Here is a 24715-nt window from a genome sequence, read left to right on the forward strand (position 1 = left end):
GCATTGATGAAAGTGTGGACGCACAAGTACCATCTCTTCGTCCAAATTATTGGGATTAAGTCGAGCAGTGGCGGAGCACAATTCATGATTAGCACAACGCAAATAGCTGGAAAATATTTATATTTTATTAAAATATATTTAAATCTACATGTGTATCTATAACCTGGACTAAAAAAAAAAGTTTTAAGATGCATTATTTATTATTTTTCAAGATATTTTATATTATTACTAAATTTATAATTTTTAATAAAAGTACGCTAAATAAAAAGAATTAATCAACTAAATAGCGCGATTGCTTTTTTGATATCTCGGTACCCCCTTTGTTGACCCCCCAAAAATAATAACTGCAACCTGAAAAATAGCTGAGTATATGTGAGACCTTTCATGTTGCGGTATAAAGATTTATTTTTTTCATAAAATACATAAAAAATTCCAAATTGGCGGTTTATGAATCAGTGTTCATCTCTATTGGAACAAACTTCCGAGCTACTCGAATTATGCACATCACTTTACATACTATTATTGTCACGGTACATTAATCTTAACAAAAAAAAAAAAAAAAAAAAAATCAGATACGAATACATACGAGGTCGAAAAAAATTATTCGTTATTTCAGTGCAGCAACACTCTAATGCACTGAAAAAAAAAAAAACGGTCAGTATCGCTTGGCTCCACGGCTACCTGTAGCTTGTCGACCCAAGCAGCTACTTTCAAGCTAGGTTAGCCTGGGAGCTAAGCAGAACCTTCTCGGCAGCCGAGGCAAATGTGACCGGTCACTAACTGAGCACTGTGTACTTCGGCACATTGGCGTCGGCTTGTCTGCTGCCAAGCGAATTCTGCTTGGCTCCTAGTCTAGAGAGAGAGAGAGAGAGAGAGAGAGAGAGAGAGAGAGAGAGAGAGAGAGAGAGAGAAGGTTGAAGGTTTTTATTTATGACCTTAGGGTAAAACCCCATCTGGCCTATCGGGATTGTACAAGTGTTAACGAAAAGCATAATGCAGTGAAAAATCGCTCTCTTAACATATGATGCAGTCACTATATGTAAAAATTAACAAATATATAAATACAAGTTCGGCAAATTAAACAAAGGTAAGGTTAAAAAAGCGGGTAATATAGACTAAACTGTAAAAATTAACAAGAAACAAAGTAATACTAAATTCACAAGATATCGTATAAGCAGCTTACAGGTACTCACACGGCAACAGCGGTGCTAAGGCTAAGTCAGGTTTGAGAGGGGGCTTAATATTAACATATTCATATTTTGTTTGCCACGGGAAAGGATGTATGTCGAGGGAAAAGAAAAACATGATAACTATTGATCAGTAGGCAGACCCTCCTCCCCGACTCGGACCTCCCAGTCATGCATATCAAACTCCAACAGCCTATCAAAAAGCAAAGTCCTGAAAGCAGTGAGCGACAAATCAAAGGAAAAGGGCGCGAGCATATTTAGCAGGTATGATGCCTGTACATGAAATGAATCTCTGAGTGCCTGTGTGCGCTGGTTCGGTATTTGCAAGGGGGGCAAAGCTCGACGGGTAGGCACTCGGGCTAACGGACGATACTCAGTTAGCGAAAAAAGCGAGAACAGGTAGTCACGGCATTGATGTTTGATGGTTTTGAACGCAAGTAGGCCCATAAAAAGTTGACGCCTTCTGGCTACTGATAGCCATTAAAGTTTGAGCCTATGCGGGGTAACGTGCGCTCTTCTAGGGAGACCACCAACAACAAAGCGCACACAGGCATTGAGCGCTCTCTGGAGCTTTGTTGCGTCTAGAACTGTATACACCGCGCAGGCATAATCAAGGTAAGGAAACATCAGGCTTTTAACCAACAGCTTACGAATGGGAGGGGTCATTGCATGCCTATAGAATTTGAGGGACCTAAGGGCAAAGTAAACGCGCTGTACAACTCCATTAACATGTGCTGTCCAGTTCAAAGTGGGAGAGATAAGTATCCCAAGGTTTTTGACTCTTTTAGAAAACGGGACAAGTGCAGGGCCAATTCTAACCCGTGGAAGGTCAGCCAGATCAAACCGCGACGTATATATCTGGCTACCCAGCAGCATCACTTTGGTCTTTCTAGTATTAAGGGCAAGGCCATTCTTCACCGACCAGTTGACAACCGCAGACCCGTCCTCCGACGACAGTGCAACACCCCCCTCCAGGTCAGCCGGAAAACAGTGTAGGTAGATCTGGATGTCGTCCGCGTAAATCATGTGGGAGCAGTGTTTGAGCACACGTGGCAGATTATTAATAAAAAGCGCAAACAACAGAGGTCCCAACACACTCCCTTGCGGAACACCAGCCTCAACCGGTCTAAATTCAGATAAAGCACGACCCTCGGCACCGACCGCCTGAACCCGGCTTGACAGATAGGACCTAATAAGCGCAATTGCAAGAATGTCAAAGCCCAATCTATGAAGTTTTTGCAGCAATTTGTCATGAGGTACAAGTTCGAAGGCCCTCGAGAAGTCAAACAGGACTAACAGGGTCACCTTACGTTGATCAATGGCTATCCTTATATCGTCCGTGACCCTGAGAAAAGCAGTCTGTGTACTGTGTCCGCTTTTAAACCCAGCTTGTCGTGGGTCCAAAAGACCATGTCTGTGCAAGTGCCGGACAATCTGCTGGTGGAGGATCCGTTCGAAAACCTTTGACAGCGCTGGTAAAAGGGCAATCGGTCTGGTGTCCGCCGGCGAAAGAGGAGCTCTAATTTTGGCCAACGGAGAAAGTAGAGCACGTCTCCATCTCTTTTTAGCTGAGCGCTGTGATTGGCTGCTACTCAAGGGGGTATTCTGGCCGTCAGCGGCAGTTACTGACATAGGTTATTTCCTCCTTAGCATCAGCCAATCACAGCGCTCGGATAGAAAGAGACAGAGAGGACACTCGGCAACCATCTCTTTCTTTTACCTTATCGCTGTATTCGGCCTCTAGCGCACTCTATCCTTATATCTCTATGAGGGTAACAGAAAGCACAGGAGCAGCAAGCTTAACCATCCTGGGCGACAAACCATAGAGATCAAGAGCAGAAGAAGAAGAGCGCAACAGTGCAGTACGCACCTCAAAAGCCGTCGTATGAATAAATGGTATCTGCTCCCTGGAGGTTGGGGCAACGGAAGAAAAGGTACCGGTGTGATGGGCCTATCAGACGTGGGGGTGATGATCGCTCTGGTGCGGGCAGCGTAGGCATCATTGAGCTCATCGGGGTTGAACAGGTCGAGCGGGGACGGCAACTGCTGAGATGAAAGACCAAGCCCTCTAAATGCACGCCACCTTGCTCTCGCGTCCGGTGCACGATCAATCACCAGCGCAATGTGCCTATTCTTGGCTGTGCAGATTGCATTGGAAGCACGTGCCCGCAACCTCCTAAATTCCGCCACATCCTCAGGGCGCCCCATCCGGCGGGCCCTTCTATAAGCTCGGTCACGATCACGGAACATGCGTCTTATTTCACTCGTCATCCAAGGTTTCCTTTTAGTGGAGAGATGTAACTCAGTGAGCGGTGAGATCTCATCGAAGGCACAGAGTATTTGCGAGGAGAGCCGCGATGCAAGTGTCAATATCGTCTGCCTGACAAGCGCCGCCATCCACGAGACAAAGGACGCTAAGCGAACGTTCAAGAGCGCTACACAGCACGATTGGATTAACACGCCCCAGGTCCCTAATTCTAAAGGTCTTTGTAGCCCACCTACCGCCAACCTTGAGCACCAATTTTATCCAGTCATGTTCCGTAATAAATGGCGAAACTGACTTGTTATAGGAGACTATGTCCGAAGAATCAGCAACCACAAATACGTCAAGCCATGTGTGGGACGGTGGGTCTCTCCATAGAACATGATGAGTGGGCTCCGAAGGTACCAGGCACAATGCAAGCTCAGATAATCTGTCACTAAAGAATTTAGACGCGTCGGTAACAGTACAGAAATCAATATTGAAGTCCCCGGTTATGATCACTTGGTCAAAAGAAGGGGCATGCTCAGTGAGGGTGTCGAAAAAAAGCAGCGGAAAGGAGGCTGAGGGTCTCCAGTAGACCACAGCAAAAAGTATTGAGTAATTCTGTATCTGAAGCGAGAGCAAAATGAATTCCGGAGTATTATCAAAGAGAAGATCAGACTGTGCAACCAGTGTAAGGATGTATTGTTTTTTAATATAAGCACCGACCCCACCCCCACCGCCACCTTCTTTAATGCGGTCCAACCTGATAAAGTTATGGCCTTGTATCGCGATAATGGAGTCAGCATCGGTAGGTAGAAGGAATGTCTCCGTCACCGAAAGCACATCAACATCTGCATTTATTGCAAGGGCTTCTACCAGGGGGGCTATTGCAGCACGAGCGAACGAACGAACGATACCATGATGCGCATGCGCACTGCAGTTTTCTGCAGTTTCTGCTTTCTTGTCGTCATCAGCAGTGCTCTCAAATGTGACTGGCAAACTTGCAGGAAATTCAAATTGGCTATATGGAGCAAGACGCAAAACCCCAGATAATTCGACAACATTTCATACACCATAACTTGATACATTAATCCTAAGCTATTAAACCCAATAACCCAACGCGCCTAAAAGCGGTATCACAAGCTTTCATAATTAATAAAATACATTAAACAATAACGCAAGCGCCAATCCCCACACAACCCGAGGCGCTTACTGGCCGCTTTGTTTATTAATTGAATAAATAAAATAACACAAGCGCCAATCACCACACAACCCGGGGCGCTTACTGGCCACTTTGTTTATTAATTGAATAAATAAAATAACACAAGTGCCAATCACCACACAACCCGGGGCGCTCACTGGCCCCTTTGATAATTAAAATGATAAATAAAATATAACTCAAGCACCAATTACCACACAACCCGGGGCGCTTACTGGCCGCTCTGTTTATTAATTAAAAAAATAATTAACGCAAGTGCCAATCACCACACATTCCGGAGCGCTAGATGACGATTTTTAAAATTAATAAAACTTATAAAGTAATAATACGAATGCCCATCACCCAACTATAAAGAGCACTTTCTAGTTGCGCTTGACTTTTTTCAACATTTGATGCTTTCTTTAAACAAATAATGTAACCAGTAAGCGCCCTGGGTTGTGTGGGGATTGGCGCTTGTGTTATTTTATTTATTATATCAATTATCAAAATGACTAGTAAGCGCCCCGGGTTGTGTGATGATTGGCGCTTGTGTTATTTTATTCATCATTTTAATTATCAAAGGGGCCAGTAAGCGCCCCGGGTTGTGTGGTGATTGGCGCTTGTCTCATTTTATTTATTCAATTAATAAACAAAGCAGCCAGTAAGCGCCTCGGGTTGTGTGGGGATTGGCTCTTGCGTTATTGTTTGATGTATTTTATTAATTATGAAAGCTTGTGATACCACTTTTAGGCGCGTTGGGTTATTGTGTTAAATAGCTTAGGATTACTGTATCAAGTTATGGTGTATGAAATGTTGTCGAGTTATCTGGGGTTTTGCGTCTTGCTTCATATAGCCAATTTGAATTTCCTGCAAGTTTGCCAGTCACATTTGAGAGCACTGCTGATGACGACAAGAAAGCAGAGACTGCAGAAAGCTGCAGTGCGCATGCGCATCCTGGTATCGTTCGTTCGTTCGTTCGTGCGTTCGTGCGTTCGTTCGTTCGTTCGTTCGCTCGTGCTTCAATAGCCCTCCTGATGAAAGTGAGTTTTGAGGCGTTCGACGTTGGAATGTGGATTAGCAAGGTTGGAAGTGCCAGCGGAGACAGGGGGAGCAATAGAGGGGGAGGGGTAAGCCTGGTAGCACGCCAAATGGGGTGAGATTCCCTTTAGAGGCGTAATGTCCCGGTTCAAAGCTGCCAGCTTTTGAAGAGATCGGAAAGGTACCGGCGAAGCACCCTGAGTTAGTCTAAGATAAATAGTGTAGTTCTTGACATATGGTGGCCGCATCTTGAGGGCGTGCAGCACAGCTCTTGCACGTGAAAGCAGTTGATGAATTTCCTTAGGCCAGAGAGCACGGCAGTACAATTTGGTGGGCTCACCCATACTGAAGATACTCTGAGCAGAAAGGTCTTTCAACTTCACTCTATACGTCACGCCATAACACTTGGAGGAAATTAAAAAATTTTCGTTATTCATTAATAGCTCTACTTGGATACCCGTTGAGTGTGAGGTCAAGGATAATGGCTGATAGAGAAGACAGACGAGTAAAAGAGATTCCTCCAGAAATTAATGAAATCGTCGCCTTGGAAGAAATAATTGGTGCTGACAATGACGCCCTAGGTGTGCCCGTTGACGAAGCCCCTCAAGACGTAGTCGCACACAAAGATTCTTTCCCTTTACAAACATGGTGTACGTTCGGCCTTCACTCGCGTGGTGGCGTGACATCACTCGCTTAGCCGAGTGAACTTCGAGCGTTCATCGAAAATTCGGGGGAAGGAACTACGTTCACTGGGATTTTCTAGTGAACGCACTCGTAGAGCCGAGTGAACTTCGAGCGTTCATCTAGAATTAGGAGGAAAGAATTGCGTTCACTAAGATTGCCAGTGAACACACTCGTAGAGCCGAGTGATACCTATAAATTAGATATTGGTATGTGTGTATTTATATAGGTATATAAGAATGTTGAACTTGCATGGTATAAATATTTAGAGGTTAACAGCTACTTAATAATATACTAGTCATGAAAAATAGTATCGAGTATGTAATAATAATTACTATTATACAAATGGCGAGTACTTATACAATATTATTGAGTAAAATGAGAATCAATGAAGTAATCATCATATTACATTGCAATAATAAGTAGTTTATTACAGATTGGATTAGTTTGATACAAATACATTAATTATTTCAGAACAATAAGCTCTATTTAATACTACTTATAAATCAAACTTATGTGTAAAAGAAACAGAAGTTAACTAAATATGTCAGAAGAAAACAAGTAATATATCAGCTAATTTTTCTCAAATATTACAACAAGCATTCTCTTAAAATACAAATTTCGGTCTGTTATAAAAAAAATTATATTTGAAATTATTTTAAAAATTTTATTTTCTAAGTTACATTGTTTTGGTTACAATGCTATATTTATTCAAATAAAATATCTTTATAGTATCTTATAACCGATGTCTAGTGGCAATATACAAGTGATCATTTATTTTTACAATTAAACAAGGGCATCTTTGATGCAATTTCGTATAAGAAATAACCTTTTTATTGATGTCTTTAAAAACGCTGTAAGCGAAAAAATGAGAGTCAAAGCCAATTATTTTAAATGGAATATATACAAAAAATATTTCATCATTAATTAGTTAGTTAATATTGAGCTGACAAATACATCTGCCATTATTCTATTCTAACAGCTAATATCAAGTTTTCATAGCACAACACGGTTGTACCAAAATATAATTTTACGATTCATCGATTGTATAATTGCATGTAAAATTAGTTGTATGAAAACATTAACAACGTGATACAGTGAGTGAGCTATAACAATACAAAAATATCGATGATTCCAGTAAAGGTTAAACTGTCACTTGGCTCTACGAGTGTGTTCACTGGCAATCTTAGTGAACGCAATTCTTTCCTCCTAATTCTAGATGAACGCTCGAAGTTCACTCGGCTCTACGAGTGCGTTCACTAGAAAATCCCAGTGAACGTAGTTCCTTCCCCCGAATTTTCGATGAACGCTCGAAGTTCACTCGGCTAAGCGAGTGATGTCACGCCACCACGCGAGTGAAGGCCGAACGTACACCATGTTTGTAAAGGGAAAGAATCTTTGTGTGCGCTAACAATCCTTGACTACCTGCTGCCGCAGAACATCAGCAGGTGCCGATCGCTCAAGGACCTGGTGATCAAGGTCACCACGAGAGGTAACCATTGCACTTGCGTATCCACAACGGGCGAGCGTTTCACGTAAGCCGTTACAGCCAAAATCTGATGTAAGTACATTTTATAGTGACAAAGTAAACTCGCGTTTGTAATTTTTCATAGTTTTGAAATGAATTTTATTTTTCATCCTTTGTTTTTTCGTTCGGGCTGTTGCCCTTAACATTAAATTTTATAAAACTTGCATAAATTGTACATGTAATTGAAACAATATTTACATATATAAATATAATTAAATACGACAAACTTCACGTTTTCATAGAATATAAAAATTGTGCTGAGCTCAAAGCATGGCTCTTTTTCCTTCGTTTTCACTCTCTCTCTCTCATCTCCCTCTGTCTCGTGTAGGCTATTTTCCTTAATAAACATAAAAATTATTCTTATTTTATTCCCAAAATGTAAATTATGATCAAGACAATGAATAAACCCGATAAACATGAAAAAAAAATAGATGTTGCCATTATAGGTTTTCAAGACTTTCAAAACATAACGATTTTTTTTTTCTATTACTTCTACGGATTTTTTCTTGTTTAACCATTGTTTGTACTTCTTTGATAATATCAAAAATAATGCGTTTTCATGCATTTCATGGAACTAAAAAAAAAACAATTTATCCCTTGGTCTCTCTCTCTCTCTCTCTCTCTCTCTCTCTCTAGACTAGGAGCCAAGCAGAATTCGCTTGGCAGCAGACAAGCCGACGCCAATGTGCCGAAGTACACAGTGCTCAGTTAGTGACCGGTCACATTTGCCTCGGCTGCCGAGAAGGTTCTGCTTAGCTCCCAGGCTAACCTAGCTTGAAAGTAGCTGCTTGGGTCGACAAGCTACAGGTAGCCGTGGAGCCAAGCGATACTGACCGTTTTTTTTTTTTCAGTGCATTAGAGTGTTGCTGCACTGAAATAACGAATAATTTTTTTCGACCTCGTATGTATTCGTATCTGATTTTTTTTTTTTTTTTTTTTTTGTTAAGATTAATGTACCGTGACAATAATAGTATGTAAAGTGATGTGCATAATTCGAGTAGCTCGGAAGTTTGTTCCAATAGAGATGAACACTGATTCATAAACCGCCAATTTGGAATTTTTTATGTATTTTATGAAAAAAATAAATCTTTATACCGCAACATGAAAGGTCTCACATATACTCAGCTATTTTTCAGGTTGCAGTTATTATTTTTGGGGGGTCAACAAAGGGGGTACCGAGATATCAAAAAAGCAATCGCGCTATTTAGTTGATTAATTCTTTTTATTTAGCGTACTTTTATTAAAAATTATAAATTTAGTAATAATATAAAATATCTTGAAAAATAATAAATAATGCATCTTAAAACTTTTTTTTTTAGTCCAGGTTATAGATACACATGTAGATTTAAATATATTTTAATAAAATATAAATATTTTCCAGCTATTTGCGTTGTGCTAATCATGAATTGTGCTCCGCCACTGCTCGACTTAATCCCAATAATTTGGACGAAGAGATGGTACTTGTGCGTCCACACTTTCATCAATGCCAAGTGCACCAGGAAAACGTTCAAGTTCAGCTGTTCAAAGCAGCTTTGCGAAATGCCCTACAACATCATTGGTATCAAATCAGGCCTTTATATGATTCTCTTGCTCTCGTGTAAGTAAATATTGACATTAATCAGCAGACATCTGCCCATACAGGGTATTTTCCCGCAACCTTAGCAACCATAGCATTAATGATAAAAGCTTACAAGTTTCTTCATTAATTATTTTTGTTCTTTTCTCTTTCTAACTATTTTCCCTTGTTAAGTTATCAGTAAGACGGAACCGTGAATATTTCATTTGAAATTTTTTTTTTTTTTTTTTTTTAAAGATAAAATGAAAATGTTTTCTTTTGTCAAAACATATTTTTTTACAATTTTAGTACAATTTAGCAATAAAGATAAATAATTACGCACCTCAATAATTATGAAAAAAAAAATCGTTGATAGGTATCTCGAGGCAGCAGCTTCCGTTTCGTTTATTTCACTAAGAACGAGCTTGTTAAGGTGGCGACGAAATTCGTTTCCCCCTAATCCGAGTAACTTACTCGAATTGGGTAATTTATTGTTGGAACGCCATGATGCGGGAATTTTGGATTACTACAGAGGTCGGATGAGAAGTTCTATTATTCACGATGCTGATGGCGAAATTCACGTTATATTCAGCTATACTGATTTTCTTCGAGTTGACATCAACAATATTACGTGCCTAATTGTAGATGCTACCTACGAGAGCCGGCCAAATGTGGTCGGTTGCGCACAGCTCCTCACTATCATGGGCGTGAAGTACAACCACGTAATTTTTATTATGTTTTATTAAATGCTTAAAAATAAACAATACAAAGTTGAAAATCTTTTTTTTCCCCAGGCCGTTCCGCTCTTCTATTCATTGATGTCACGTCAAACTCGAGCGGCTAACATTGCATGTATTAACGCTTTCTACGAACAGCTGAGACACGCTCCGATCGATCTTATTCTTACGGACTTTGAGGTGGCTTTGAGGCAGGCATGCAATTCCGTTTACCCGAACGTACGAATAGCAGGATGCAATACGCACTACTCCAGAGTTGGTTGCCAATAATTAATTAAAACAATAACAATAATAATAATAATAATAATTATTATTATTATTATTATTATTATTATATTGATAATATTGTAGGCAATAATGCATAATCTGCGAGAGCTCCGGTTGGATGTGCTCATGAGAGAAAATGAAATGGTATGCCGGTATTTAAGACAATATTTAGCTTTACCCTATCTTCCTGCTGCTGAAATCGGGATTGTTGCTCGCATGATAGCATTACAAGTTCCAGAAAACTTTCGGGACGAAATTGAGCCATTTTTGGCTTACTTTGAACGACAACGGTTACTTGGTGTAAAGCCAGAAGGTTTCAGCATCTTCGGCTTAGAACGCAGGACAACCAATTCTGTCAAAGCATTGCACGCACGCTACGTACGAATTGTAGGCCGAAGACCATCTGCTTGGAACTTTATTGGTAAGTTTTCTCAAATTTTTTATTGCAAATTTAGTTGAGCAGAAGGAGTAATAATCTAATCTGATGTGATGTCATTGTTTGTTATAGGTATGCTGTTACAAGTTCAAGATTGTACTGTCGTTGACGTCCACAGATTAAGCAGAGGAGAGCGAGTCTCGAGATTACCTCGGTACGTCAGTCGGTTGAGGGCTAATCAAATTACAAGAAGTTAGTATTGCAGTTTATTATAATCCATTTATATTTTTTCATTAATTCAACATGCATAAGCATACGTGCAAAAGTCGTTCTTATTTTGTTAAGAATATAATTTAAAAAAATGAAATATGCCTCATATAAATTTTAAAAAGATTTTGTAGGGATACAGAAATTGTTCTTAAAATCTTACTTCTGTTTTTTTTACCACTGCGTATATTAATATTTTATTTTTTACAATCGCTTGGAGGCTGTACGTTACAAGAGCTTTGACTCAAGAAGAGTTTTTACGAATGATCAACAATTTTCAAGGTCCAATTCTTGACCATTTGGAAGAGACGCGTCAACAAGATGTAGAGTTGCGAGAACGATATAGAGAGCAATTTGTTAATAATCAAGCGTGTGAGTGTAACAGACATTATCAATATTGTTAATAAGATTTTCAAGTATCGATACTTTTTTTTTAATACCTTATTTTTTATTGATTGTAGTTGTCGATGCCGATCCGGAAATTGATGTTAATCTTGTTGATGTCCGGTATATTAATTTTGATATACGTAATTATGGACCGCCCCCACCAAATGATGGTAATAAGGAAAATTAATTTATTTTATTGTTGCATCCTATAATTTTTATTTTTTTATTTTTTCTGTTGTTACTCTCTACTTTCATTGTAAATTCTTGATATTAATAAAAACAAAATAAAAAAATTAATTATTCTTCTTCATGAAATTACAGATCTGGAAGCTGAAATGTGGGCCCAGGCAAGACTTCCCGCACCTCCAGCTCAAAACAATATGGTTCCAGCTGCACGAGGGGATCGTGGTAGGAAAAGAAGGGGACAAGGACGACCTTATCCAGCACCCCGGGGTGACGTTCAAGCTGAACCGCAAGTCCCTTTTCGGGAACACTTGCCCAATTTGGCTGGAAATGTTCAAGGGATGCATCGAGGAGGTCCGATGCCTGCAAATTATGCTTAAGAAAGGCCCCTCGAACGAGCTGGTGCTCCAGCCCAAAGGCTACAAGGTAAGGCTTTAATAATTAACCAACAGTCACAATTAAAAAAATGTGTGGTTATAAAAAAAAAAAATTTTCGATTTTTTTAGGCCAACGCTGCGTAATTTGCCTGATTGAAATTCCGGTGTTACGTACGATATGCTAGGCATATCATACTAACTCCCCCTGGTGACCACGAAGCTACCCTATCAAGAGGGTACCGACGGGAGGGGAACGAGGTAATATAAGGCCCGGCAAGCTTCAAAATCGGGAGAACGAAGGGAATACTCGGGCAGACAGGCAGAACGAAGGGAAGACTCGCACAGACAGGGAGAGCGAAGAGAACACTCGGAGATATCGGGCAATTAATCGGGAACACACACACGCGTCTCTGCCTTATAATTAAGTATCTTGAATAAAGGTCTTAAAGGTTCCAAGGTTTTGATCGTTCTCGCGAAGCACCTCCTTACCTTTCGGTTTACCCACGTAACAGTTTTGGTGCTAGGTGTGGGGTTTAGTAAGAGTCAAAATTTTTTTTTGCACGCCGAGAAGCACACATAGTGCAGTGCCGCGAGAATACAACGATTAAAAATCAAGGAGCTGAGAAGCCGATCAAAAAGGACAGGAGCAGTCATATTCTGCAAGCGACAGTGACATCAACCCGCAGGAAAACAGGACTAGGACACCAACTGCCGATAATCACAGGATCAAGGATCAAGGAGACAAGCGGCGAACGCTGAAAAGAGATGATTTTCAAAATCTTATTTCTACTGGTGTGCATATCAACGAGAACGTAAGTCCATTTATAATAAAATTAATTTTATACCTTACTCCCCGGGAAAAAGAGGGAAGGCACTTATTAGGCGAAAATAAGGTCGTAGAAAATTTTTGTTTCTGGATTTATACTTATTATCACGTCCGCTCCCCGTGTTTGGCGTTTTTTTTCTCACTCTTAGAACCCGAAGAGAAATCGTGCGAGACAACAGACTTAAACAAACAGCAGATTAGGAAAATTTGGGCATATCAAACAAAAAACAGAAGAAATTTATAAGTAGGCTTCCACAGATATAGGAAATATCCGAAAAGAATAATATAATAATAATAACCGGCACCCATATACACCACAAATTTCATTATTATAATTCTTATTAACAAAACAGACCACAGATATTCCCAAAATAATATTTCTTCCTAGTTATCACTAAACAAAGAAAGGGCCAAAATTAAAGAGAGCTAGTAAAAGACGAACGCTGCTCTTTTATTTTCTTATCTCGCCTGTCACTACTTTTTCCACCCGATTATTGTTAAGCTGTGACACAGGTAATTAAATGCAGTCCCGTTGCTAGGAGAATAAATAAACCTTATCAGAACCAAAAAAGAGGATACAACACATAGAAATACATATATAAAAGAGAAAAAAAAAGAAAAATAAAATAAAAGGAAAAAAAATTATTCATCTACGCGACACTATCCATGAGTCAGAGAGTGATAGCGAAGGCCCAAGTAATAATATGACGGCAGACTTGTACAGGCCAGAGCCCAATAGTAAACAAAAAAAGGAAAATATGACGGAACGAATGTTGGAATTGGAGCTGGAACCCGAGGGGTGCGAGAAACTAGACGCCCTGGACGAAGAAACAAAAGCGATAGTCATGAGTTTATTTTCAAAGATAAAAGCAAAACTAAAAAGAGCAGAGGAAGTGAACGCGCCACATGAGTCTAACACTGAGACCAGCCGAAATCTGTCACCGACGATAAGGGATCAAAGGGACATATTATGTGACATAAACGCAAACACAGGACGTATAAATAAAGAAATGGACCCTCTTTTTGGCGAACGAGTCTTCGGGCGAAGCTTAAGAGAAACTGAAGAAATACGTGGAACTCGAAAAAATAAAACAAATATGTTGTCAACACAATGGAGCATGCCAGAGAAACAAGAGCGGCCGATTCACGTTACACCCCGTTACGAATATCAAGGCACAAGAAACTCCGGGACGAGAGACTCACATGCTCAACAGCTGTGGGACGGATTAAGGGATATGAACAAAGAACCTGGAAAAATAAAGGAATTCGTGTCTATGGTAGCAGAACCACCGTTGACTAATAGTTACACAAACTGGACCGAGTTTAATGAACATAGGGATAGGGACAATATAGCACCAACCATGGGCCTATATACAGAAAATATGCAAGCTACGGGTAATCATAACCATCCACGCAGACCGCAGAATTTACAACAAAACATTCTGCCCACGCTCAGCCACATGGCAAATAGCATCCCGTTCTTCGACGGCGACCCAATCAATCTGCCGCTATTCGAAAGAATGGTAAGAATGAATGCTCAAATGATCGGTCCAGAATATGAATTATTTTTCCTTGGAACCATTGCAAGTAGACTAAAGGGAAAAGCAGCTGAGCATTTCGCGCCTAGATTGGCTTTATTCGGCACGGTCCAGGAATTTCTTCGGGAACTTTCAAACAGATATGGGAGTATAAATAATTCGGACACCTTAATGGCACAATTGAAGATAATCAGACAGCAAAATCGGGAATCGATAGAAGATTACGGCGGAAGGGTACAACGATTATATAACAGGCTCACGATGCTGCACGATTCGAATCCAAGCTTACTGCCGATTCAAAAGCAGGTCCTAAAGGAAGGCGTGGAGGCAGAAGCAGTCAAACAATTTACATATGGGTTGCACCCAACATACAGGTGCAAAATCACAAGCTTAAATCCGAGGACTCTCTGTGAAGCAATCATAGAGGCATTAAAAATAGAGAGTGACCTCAGTCTACGGCACGCATTACCAGTAAGTGCACTGCCTGCATACGATAAGGCAACAACCGAGCGAGGGCCACTAGTAAACCTAGCAAGTAAAGAGGATAACACAACAGAAATCACTAACGGGGCACAAGGGAACGCATCAAACGTAAAACGCTGTATATATTGCGACGGCCGAACCGGGCATTCAGTCGAGGAATGCCGAAAATTAATAGCAGTAATCAAGGACAGAAAAACTTCGCGAGACAACGGAAGAGAGTTAAAAGGAAATTGCAGTTATTGTCAGAGACCAGGACACTACGCGAGAGATTGTCGTTTACGTATGCAAGACATAGATGAAGAGGAAAGACGGCGAAACGAGGGAAATAACCAACCCGTGAATAATACCCATACCAACAGAAATGCCTATGATTATAGGGGTAAAAATGATAACTTTAATAAAAATAATTACAATAATTACAACAGGGGCTATAATAATGGCCCAGCGGAACAACATAACAGGAATAATAATTACAATTATAGGAATAATAACTACAATAGTAGAAATGACGATTACAATAATAGAAATAACAACTACTATGACAGGAATCATTAAAATAACAGGTATAATAACTACAACCCTACAGGGAGCAATTATTACACTAACCGCGGCTACAGTGACCAGTATAATAACAACAACAGGGAATAATTCAACCGTTATGGGAACGACTATAAAAATCAAGACAGTAGGGACGGCTATAATAGGGACCTAATTAGGCAAGAGCCGCCACGGGATAGGGGCCCACAGCATCGAGAAAATAACGCATACGGCCATGACAATAGGAGGGACGTACCGGCAGCTTTAAACTCGCAAGATGTTCGGCGTGCTCCCCAAACGTCGGGCATCAACTAGAGAAAGAGATAGAGAAAAGTGTGTCCAGTGAGGAAGAATGTGTGAGAGAGAGGCCGCAAAAGACGGAGAAAGAGATAGTAGAGAAGAAGACGCACAACGACAGTCCGAGTATTTACACAGTGCAAGAAAAAATAGAAAGTAATATGGCACAGCAGGATACCACTCCGATAAAACGGAGCGGAAAACACACAAGAAAAGGCAGGAGAGCCCGCAAGAAAAGTAATCGGACAAAGGCACCGGACACACATGTAGATAATGATGAACCCAAGCTTTCAGAGCGCGACGAAGAAATAGAGCAGCTTCCCAAGATAACTACAAAACTCGCGAGAACAGGGCATAGGCCACCATCGGTCCAGTTACAGGGACCACAGTTAAAGAATGGAAAGGCGACTTTTTATGCGGATACAGGCGCAGAGATTTCGATTGTAAAGGTTAATTTTTTAAGCACAGACATGCTAATAGACAGTAGGTATCGAGTAGCTATCATTGGCGTGACTCACGGAGCACGCAAAACGTTGGGCACAGTACAGGCCCAGTTGCACGGATTAGAGTGCACATTACATGTAGTCCCCCATGACTTCCCAATTGACGCGGAAGGAATCATAGGGTGGGATATTTTTAAGCGATACCGGGGCCAAATAAGCGCCGCCGAGAATACGATTAAATTGGATAGCGTAGAGATACCTCTGGTAAGGCCGGAGTGTTTTAAAATACCTGCGAGATCGAGGCAAATAATTTATGCGCGAATAAGAAAAAGCAAAAATAATTCAGAAAATGGCTGGATACCCCTCCAAGAAATGGAGGAAGGAATATTGTTCGGGAACTTTACAGCCAGGAATGGTAATGGTAAAATAGTCGCAGAGTGCATTAATACAAGTAACGAAATAAAATACGTGCCTGTTCCGGAAGTAGAGCTGCTAGAATATGAGGAAATTTACCGGAAGCGCGCAGAGGACGTCGAAGGGGACGACGTCGAAAGCTTGGAGGAAGCAATGATAAGATTGTTTGATAAAGAAAAAAGAGATGACAAGAAAAAAATTGAAATTTTTACAAAAAACGAAGGGGAGCTAGAGAAAAAAAAACGGGTAGACAAAATAATGCAACTCGTAGCCACAGCTGGTTGCAACAAGGAAGAATAAGAACATATAAGGAATCTAATTGAGTCCAATAAACAAGGAGAGCCCAACATACATGATTTATTAGAGGGAAGGTCCGATGAATTACGGGCTCAAGTAATGATTGGCATGAAAATGCAAGATGTAGAGGGAAGGCTGGGAATGAAAATTGACCTGTGGGAGCCTAACGAAAAGCGCATAAGGCCCCCACCTGAACCACCACCCCCGCCGGATCCTTAAAGCAACGGTAAGCCATTGACTAAGGAGAATACAACGACAATAGTTATAACAATATTAATAATATTAATAATAATTATAGTAACATTAAAAATAATAATGACAGAAGAAAAACTGGATATAAGAAAAATAAAGCTAGTATATCGACATAGTATATTGTATAGGAAGACAGGATAAACAGAAACATAAGTGTATAATACATATATATAGCGACAAGCGTTAGTTTTCATGAATTCGCGGCCCTCGGACGAGCCGCGAGTGAGCAACAAATCATACGAAAAGAAAATATGAAATAAGTGATTACTGCGCAACCAACAGATATTCTGACAATTAACCCACCCCCTTGTGGAGATAGACTATTGTTAAAATACGTACAAAAATTCAGATTTCTAGAATTTTTGCGGCCCCCGTACGCAGCGCGAAAATATGACAAAAAGAGTGGGATTAATTAGGTTTACGATAAAATTTTTTTCGCGGCCCCGGATGCGCCGCAAACTAGATATTCACATACGTTACACTTAGATTTGCAAAAAAAAAAAAAAAACCTTAACTATAATGGATAGGTACGCATTAACAAAGCATTAATAATATTAATCAATTGTAATTTGATGTAATGTGAATGAAAAAAAAGCAAAGCGTATGAGGAGCGCGTGTGGCACTCTCTAGTGAGTAGACGTACTCAATAGGAGTAGAATTAACTCACAGGCCAAATGTACAAATTACGCATGGTAAAGACAAATGAAAAGGAAAAAACAGACGTATAAGCTGACATATACTTGTAAATTAAAATAATTTTATTCTTGATTACCCGATTGACTTCATTATTGTAAAAAAAAAAAAAAATATATAAAAAAAAAAAAAAAATTTTAGCAATTATTAGGTTAGGTAGAGAGGAGCATGGAGGAATGATAAAAAAAAATAAATAAAACAATTTCAGAAAAAATAAAACTATTTTTTAAAAAAGGCCCACGAGCCCACGTCGAGTATGAGAGATTAAACCTCCTCTTCTTACTTCCTGCTATCGTTCTTTATTAGAAACAATCCCACTCCTACCATCATGATATACCGATAACCACAACACCTGAAACGCCACACATAATCGTAACGGGATATAGAATTGACTACCATGTCTAAATTAACGAATAGCCCGTTCGTCAAACTGTCCACCTCAAAGTTAGCATAATTTTGCAAAAAACTACATGGACCAGTACTTAATCGTTCATGTAAGGGAGACTAAAAATAATGCACCCAGATCACCGCTCGACGATCGAGAGGAATAATCGACCACACCCAGTGTGCGGCAGTGTTTCTGAGAACTTGGCCATCGAAGGACAACGTTACTAGGCCATCCTCATTCAAACAGGGTCGTCGATATTGGAGAGAAGGCATACGAATCTACAACCCGCATGCTTAACTGTAAAAAAAATAAAAGACGCTTGCAATCACATAAGCTGTCACTTACACAACGGCATTGTGTGGTAGTGTACGCGAGCTGCTCCTGCTTTTGCAAGAAAGAAAAAAATAAAATTGCATCCATAAGGACCACACACGGAGATTCTACTGGCGCAAAAAAGAAAAAAAATCACGCTGTGATGCAAGTAGAGTTGAAGCTCAGCTTTGAGAATTTAGTCGCCACGCAAACATCTTAAAAAGTACACTTTCTCTAGACATTAGAGAGGAAAAATGAAAGCTTTGTTGTTGTAAGAAAAAAAAAAAAAAGAATATCGAAAAAGCAGCGAACTAACTCAGCAAATACGTCTACGGCGTCAAGAGTGGTTGTTGACGAAAAAAATACCCTTATAAATCCTTTCCTAAATCTGACCACATAAGAAAAGAGATTAGAGGAGTATGAGGGAAACATTATATAAAAAAATGTATGGGTGAAAAGTATTAGAAATATGTACGATACGGGTCAAAACTTCACTGCCAGAAAATGATTTTTTTTTTAATTCATACCTCCAAGCTTGTCTCGACCAAAAAAATATACTAGTGAAATGTAAGGCAACCAATCGTCAAACTATTTGACTCTACAGTGTTCTTGAATATGTTATATGACCTCTCAGGCAAAATGGAGCGCATTATATTATATCCGACTATTAACAAACTCAATAAGCGACTTATATGCGCACGTAGAGCCGACGCGAAATAAAAGATAACGTAATGAAACGTATTTACGATGGAGAATTTTTTTAACTAGGAGAAAAATACCCACATTGACAAAGACACTAAAATAAATTACAATAATTGTACAAAAAAAGTAAAGAAAGAGAATTAGAAGATGTACGTTTATTATTACATACTTTATATGTGAGGAGAGAGCCACACTCGCAGCTCAACGCTAACCAAATAAAGGGGAAACATAAGAGAAAGGGTAAGGTACATACGGTAATACATTTAAATAAATACCTATCGATGAAGTATAAGTAGTGTTAGGACAAGTATTTACCACAGAAATTAGGGTTGGTAACTAATAGCTAACAGCTTTATATATTACAGGATTAATGAATTCGGCATGGGGCTTCTTTTTCTTATGTATAAGTGCCTTCTCCATCGGGGGGGCCCTACTACTGATATGTTATAGAATGTTCACAGGAAAACAAAAGGTTCAAGAAGAAGCACGAGAATTGGCAGTAATTCAAACCACACCGACAGTAGAACTCAGAGCAGAAAGGTGACTGCGATCCTCTAGACGGATACTAGAATTGTCGGTGACCAAAATTAGAATTCGTGAGCCTCAAGAATGAGCACCAGGAGTCGCTCGACTATATCGGAGGGCGCAGTCCGAAGGATGAAACTATTAAACTAGGAAAGAATTTTTTTTTAAGTATGTAGTATCGAAAAAATCACTGTAAGTTAAAAAAAAAAAAAAAAAAGAAAAAAAAAAAAACTGGTAGTTGTACCGATAATAATAATAATAATAGTAATGTTATAAGTATAATAACAACAAATACCATTTTAACAATGAAAAAATGAGAATGAGCGCCGGGAGTCGCTCGGCTATACCGAGGGGCGCAGTCCGTAGGACAATAAAATTTTTTTTTCCTTCTAATGATAAGGCTGTACGGAATTATTATATTTTTTTTTCTTCTCTCTTTTTTGATAAATACGCGCAAGTGAAAGTATAAAGAAAAAAAAGAAAAAAAACCACATTGTAAAACCACACTTAATGTAAAGTAGTCGTAAACAGAAGCCCGCTTCGCGGCAATTTCATATATAATTGTAATGTAAGGCAAAGCGCATACAAAAACAATATTGTTATACACTCAGCACACGATGAGAGGAGACTGAATGATTGTGAGAGGAAAAAATATTAATGTAAAGGGAACAGTGGTTCTCTAAAAGAATGGAAGAATGAGTGTAGGATACTAAACTACATCAACAACACAAACAACATAATACAATACAGCACACACACGCACACTCGCAACAAATCCACAGGCTCAGTGGCGCCAACATCGGAAAGCCAGCGTCGTCGAGGGCGACGACGTCGCGGCCTCGGACGTGTTACGTACGATATGCTAGGCATATCATACTAACTCCCCCTGGTGACCACAAAGCTACCCTATCAAGAGGGTACCGACGGGAGGGGAACGAGGTAATATAAGGCCCGGCAAGCTTCAAAATCGGGAGAACGAAGGGAATACTCGGGCAGACAGGCAGAACGAAGGGAAGACTCGCACAGACAGGGAGAGCGAAGAGAACACTCGGAGATATCGGGCAATTAATCGGGAACACACACACGCGTCTCTGCCTTATAATTAAGTATCTTGAATAAAGGTCTTAAAGGTTCCAAGGTTTTGATCGTTCTCGCGAAGCACCTCCTTACCTTTCGGTTTACCCACGTAACACCGGATACTGCATTTGCACCTTGCGGTCATCAGTGTGTCTGCTACCCATGTGCCGAAAGATGGTTTACAAATAATAGGCAAAGATGCCCCTTGTGCCGGGCCGATGCCACATTGTTCTGTCGTATCTATCTATAACTTTTTTTATTTTGTACCTTTTTTTCTTTCCTTTGTTCTTAAACAGACGATTTATACCTGTTTTATGGCTCCTTGATTTTCGAATATGCATGTAGACTATATAAGGGCCATTATAATTTTCTATACATCTATCCTGTTAAACGAGTGAAAATGTTTGTAAGAAAATGTTATAAAGTATATAAATAAGGTTTAAGTTTTTTTACCCAGTATTTCTTTTTTTTTTCTCAAAAAATCCAAATGTATATGGCTTATTTCTAACTACATAATTATAGTAGTACGAAAAATTATAATAATAATAATAATAGTAATAATAATAGTGATAGTAATCATCATATTATCATCATCATCGAAAAAATCAAATCAAGTCATTAAACAGTTTCCAGGCAGCGCCATCTGTCGTAGAGACGGAATAACTGCCGCCTTGATTGTCGCTGCAGTGCACAATCATCAAAACGTGACTGTCGCTACGAAAGTGGCATTCATTATTCAGGGATTATACTTTCAGTTTTGATAATTAGTTGCATTTACCGAAAGCTCGAAGTTTATACAAGTTTCTTCTCTTTAGGTGTCTGTGCAGTGAACTTTCTATCTATTTTTAAGTATTACAAAAAGATGGTCATTGTTTTCGATAATTTAACGCATCGCTCGTTTACCTCATCGTCAAACCGGCCCCCCTCCCTTTTGTTTTCCCAACTTCAATAAGAGATTTATTTAATGTAAAAAAGATGTGGCACCAAACCAGCGTTGTTTTACCAAGTGTATCACGCATATAGGCGCAACGGCGCGTCAGTTTCAGCGTGAAAACTTTATAAGTTATTACTGTAAGGATAACGTAATAAGAAGTTTATGATAAAAATTGCTTAACAATTATGTTCATGTAGTAAAAAATAAATAAATTTTTTTTTAAACAATTATTTACATAATTATTATATATACACTGTTGCTGCCGTTGCGCGGCGCTGCAGTTCTTCAGTCATAGACTATGTGCGTGACACACTCAGCGTTGGGTTAGGCGGATTCAATATCGGAACTTTTTCCCTAGATCGTATATATAGCTATACGATCTAGGGAGAATGTTCCGTCGAGCAGACAGCACAGCAGTGAAGGGGCATAGCTAAAGACACGCGGAAATTAAAAATTGTAATATTAATAACACAAGTGCCTATCACCTAATGACCCAGGGCGCTAACTGGCCTCTCTATTAAATAATAAAGTATTAATTATTAACACAAGCGCCTATCACCTGATGTCCTGGGGCGCTTACTGATCACTTTATTAAATATTAAAGTATTAATTAATAGCACAAGCGCCTATCACCCGATGACCCGGGGTGCTTACTGGCCACTCTGTTAAATAATAAAGTATTGATTTTTAACACAAGCGCCTATCACCCGATGACCTGGGGCGCTTACTGGTCGCTTTATTAAACGATATGTATATATTATTAATTAATAGCACAAGCGCCTATCACCCGATGACCGATGACCCGGGGCGCTTACTGGTCGCTTTATTAAACGCTATATATATATATATAATTAATAAATAGCACAACGGTCATCAGATGATAGGTGCTTGTGCTGTTAATTAATATTTTATTATTTAATAGAGAGGCCAGTAAGCGCCCTGGGTCATCAGGTGACAGGCGCTTGTGCTACAAATTAATAATATATATCGTTTAATAAAGCGACCAGTAAGCGCCCCGGGTCACTTGGTGATAGGCCCTTGGGTTATTAATTAACCTTTTATTAATTTATACAGTGGCAAGTAAGCACCCTGGTTCATTGGGCGACTGGCGCTTGCGTTAGTAATTAATACTTTATTATTTAATAGAGAGGCTAGTAAGCGCCCTGGGTCATCGGGTGATAGACGCTTGTGTTAATAATTAATATTTTATCATATAATAGTGTAGCCAGTTAGCGCCCCGGGTCATTAAGTAATAGGCGCTTGTGCTATTAATTAATATTTTATTATTTCAGAGTGGCCAGTAGGCACCCTGGGTCATCGGGTGATAGGCGCTTGTGTTAATAATTAATACTTTATTATTTAATAGAGAGGCCAGTTAGCGCCCCGGGTCATTGGGTGATAGGGCCTTGTGTTGTAATATTACAATTTTTAATTTTCGCACGTCTTTGGCAATGCCCTTTCACTGCTGTGCTGTCTGCTCGACGGAACATTCTTTCTAGATCGTACAGCTATATATACGATCTAGGGAAAAAGTTCCGATATTGAATCCGACTAACCCAACGCTGGACACACTTGGTAAAACGACGCTGCACCAAACATTGGGACGTACCCCGGCACCTAGATGCAAGATACGAGTTAAGGCTTACTTTGTATGTTACGGATCATTTTGTACGCGCGATCATCTGTATAAGTGCACATATTTTCTAATTACGTGTAAAAGCAATTATTTAATTTTTATTATTTTTTCAGTATTTATCATTGCATAAAGTTCGCTCACTTTCTGTACCTACACTCTTTATTTCTGGACGAAGAGATGAATTAGTACCACCTAAAATGATGGACACACTATTTGAAGCTTGTGGCAGTTTATTTAAAAGAAAAATTGACGTACTTGATGGAACTCACAACGAAACTTGGAATAAGTCTGGATACTATTTAGAAATATTCACATTTTTAGAAGAAATCAGAAACAATCCTCTAGCTCATTCTTCTCTAACAATATAAAATTGTATTAGTGTATTCTATTGGACTTAATTTTTATTAAAAACATCGAATGTATGTTGACTGGAAAATTACATCACTTAGATAAAATAATATGGTATTTTCCTTGTTTTTTAAGGGTGTTATCATTGTTATAAGTTATAAAAAATACGATTTCGACCATTAGATTTAAAGGAATGCTACTGTAATCTGAGTATTTATAAGGTTCTATTTCGTATTTCAGATTTAAAACGTGCTGCCTAGAATCACAAATTTATTAAGTGCCATCTTGATTATTTGTTATAAGAACTTATGATACTAACTTTTTAGTTGTGTTTAAAAGTTCTTTATGAACAATATTTGTACAAGATTTGATTAAAAAAAAAAATAACATGACAATTTCCTTGGGCAAGTTACTTTAAATAGAGTATGATAATATGTGAATTATTTCGAAAATCTTCGATAATTTCCGATAATGATTGATAGTTTTAAATAATTTTTGTTAGAATGGACTTTTTAAAACATTATTAATAGTTATTGAAAAATTCGAAAAATATCAAAAATTATGTGAGTTTATTTGATATTTTTTGTTGTTATTGAACTATGTTAAGAGTTATTATAGCACAGATTTTAATTGATGAAACCATATAAATCACTTTTTCGTATTTCAAAAATGTACCTACACTACGGAGTATTGCACTACGTATATGTGTAACACAATCTTTTGAGTTAAATATTTTAACATAAACATTAGTGGTAACATGTTGCCAGCTGAATTTTAAAGTTTAGCGAAAGAAATTTTTCCCGCTTTATTATCTTTTTTATGACACAAATCCAGATGGGATGTTACTTTTTGAATTCTAAATTGATTTTTATCTTAGTTTAAGTTAATTTCGCCGACAAAGTTTTTATAATCCATCTGGACTTCCTGTACCCACTTCAAAATAATCACGTAAAATAATAAAATTTGTTACGTAATAAAACTACCTGA

The 24715-nt window shown here is 39.0% G+C and overlaps 1 protein-coding gene across 2 annotated transcripts in view; it reads left to right on the forward strand.

The window, feature by feature from the left end:
- Bem46 (abhydrolase domain containing 13-like protein Bem46) overlaps window positions 1–23988 on the forward strand; it is a 73021-nt gene extending 49033 nt beyond the window's left edge. The window contains exon 6 of one of the 2 annotated variants that reach the window (XM_089597650.1): window positions 23494–23988. In XM_089597650.1, the coding sequence (XP_089453776.1) occupies window positions 23494–23748 (255 nt within the window). In that variant the 3' untranslated portion in view covers window positions 23749–23988. The remainder of the gene's footprint in view (window positions 1–23493) is intronic. The other variant, XM_089597655.1, reaches the window with a different exon arrangement.
- The last annotated feature ends 727 nt before the right edge of the window (window positions 23989–24715 follow it).

Source organism: Copidosoma floridanum, unplaced genomic scaffold (assembly GCF_036245765.1).
Source record: "Copidosoma floridanum isolate Cflo_tuat_1 unplaced genomic scaffold, Cflo_Japanese_pri ptg000004l, whole genome shotgun sequence".
NCBI lineage: Eukaryota > Metazoa > Arthropoda > Insecta > Hymenoptera > Encyrtidae > Copidosoma > Copidosoma floridanum.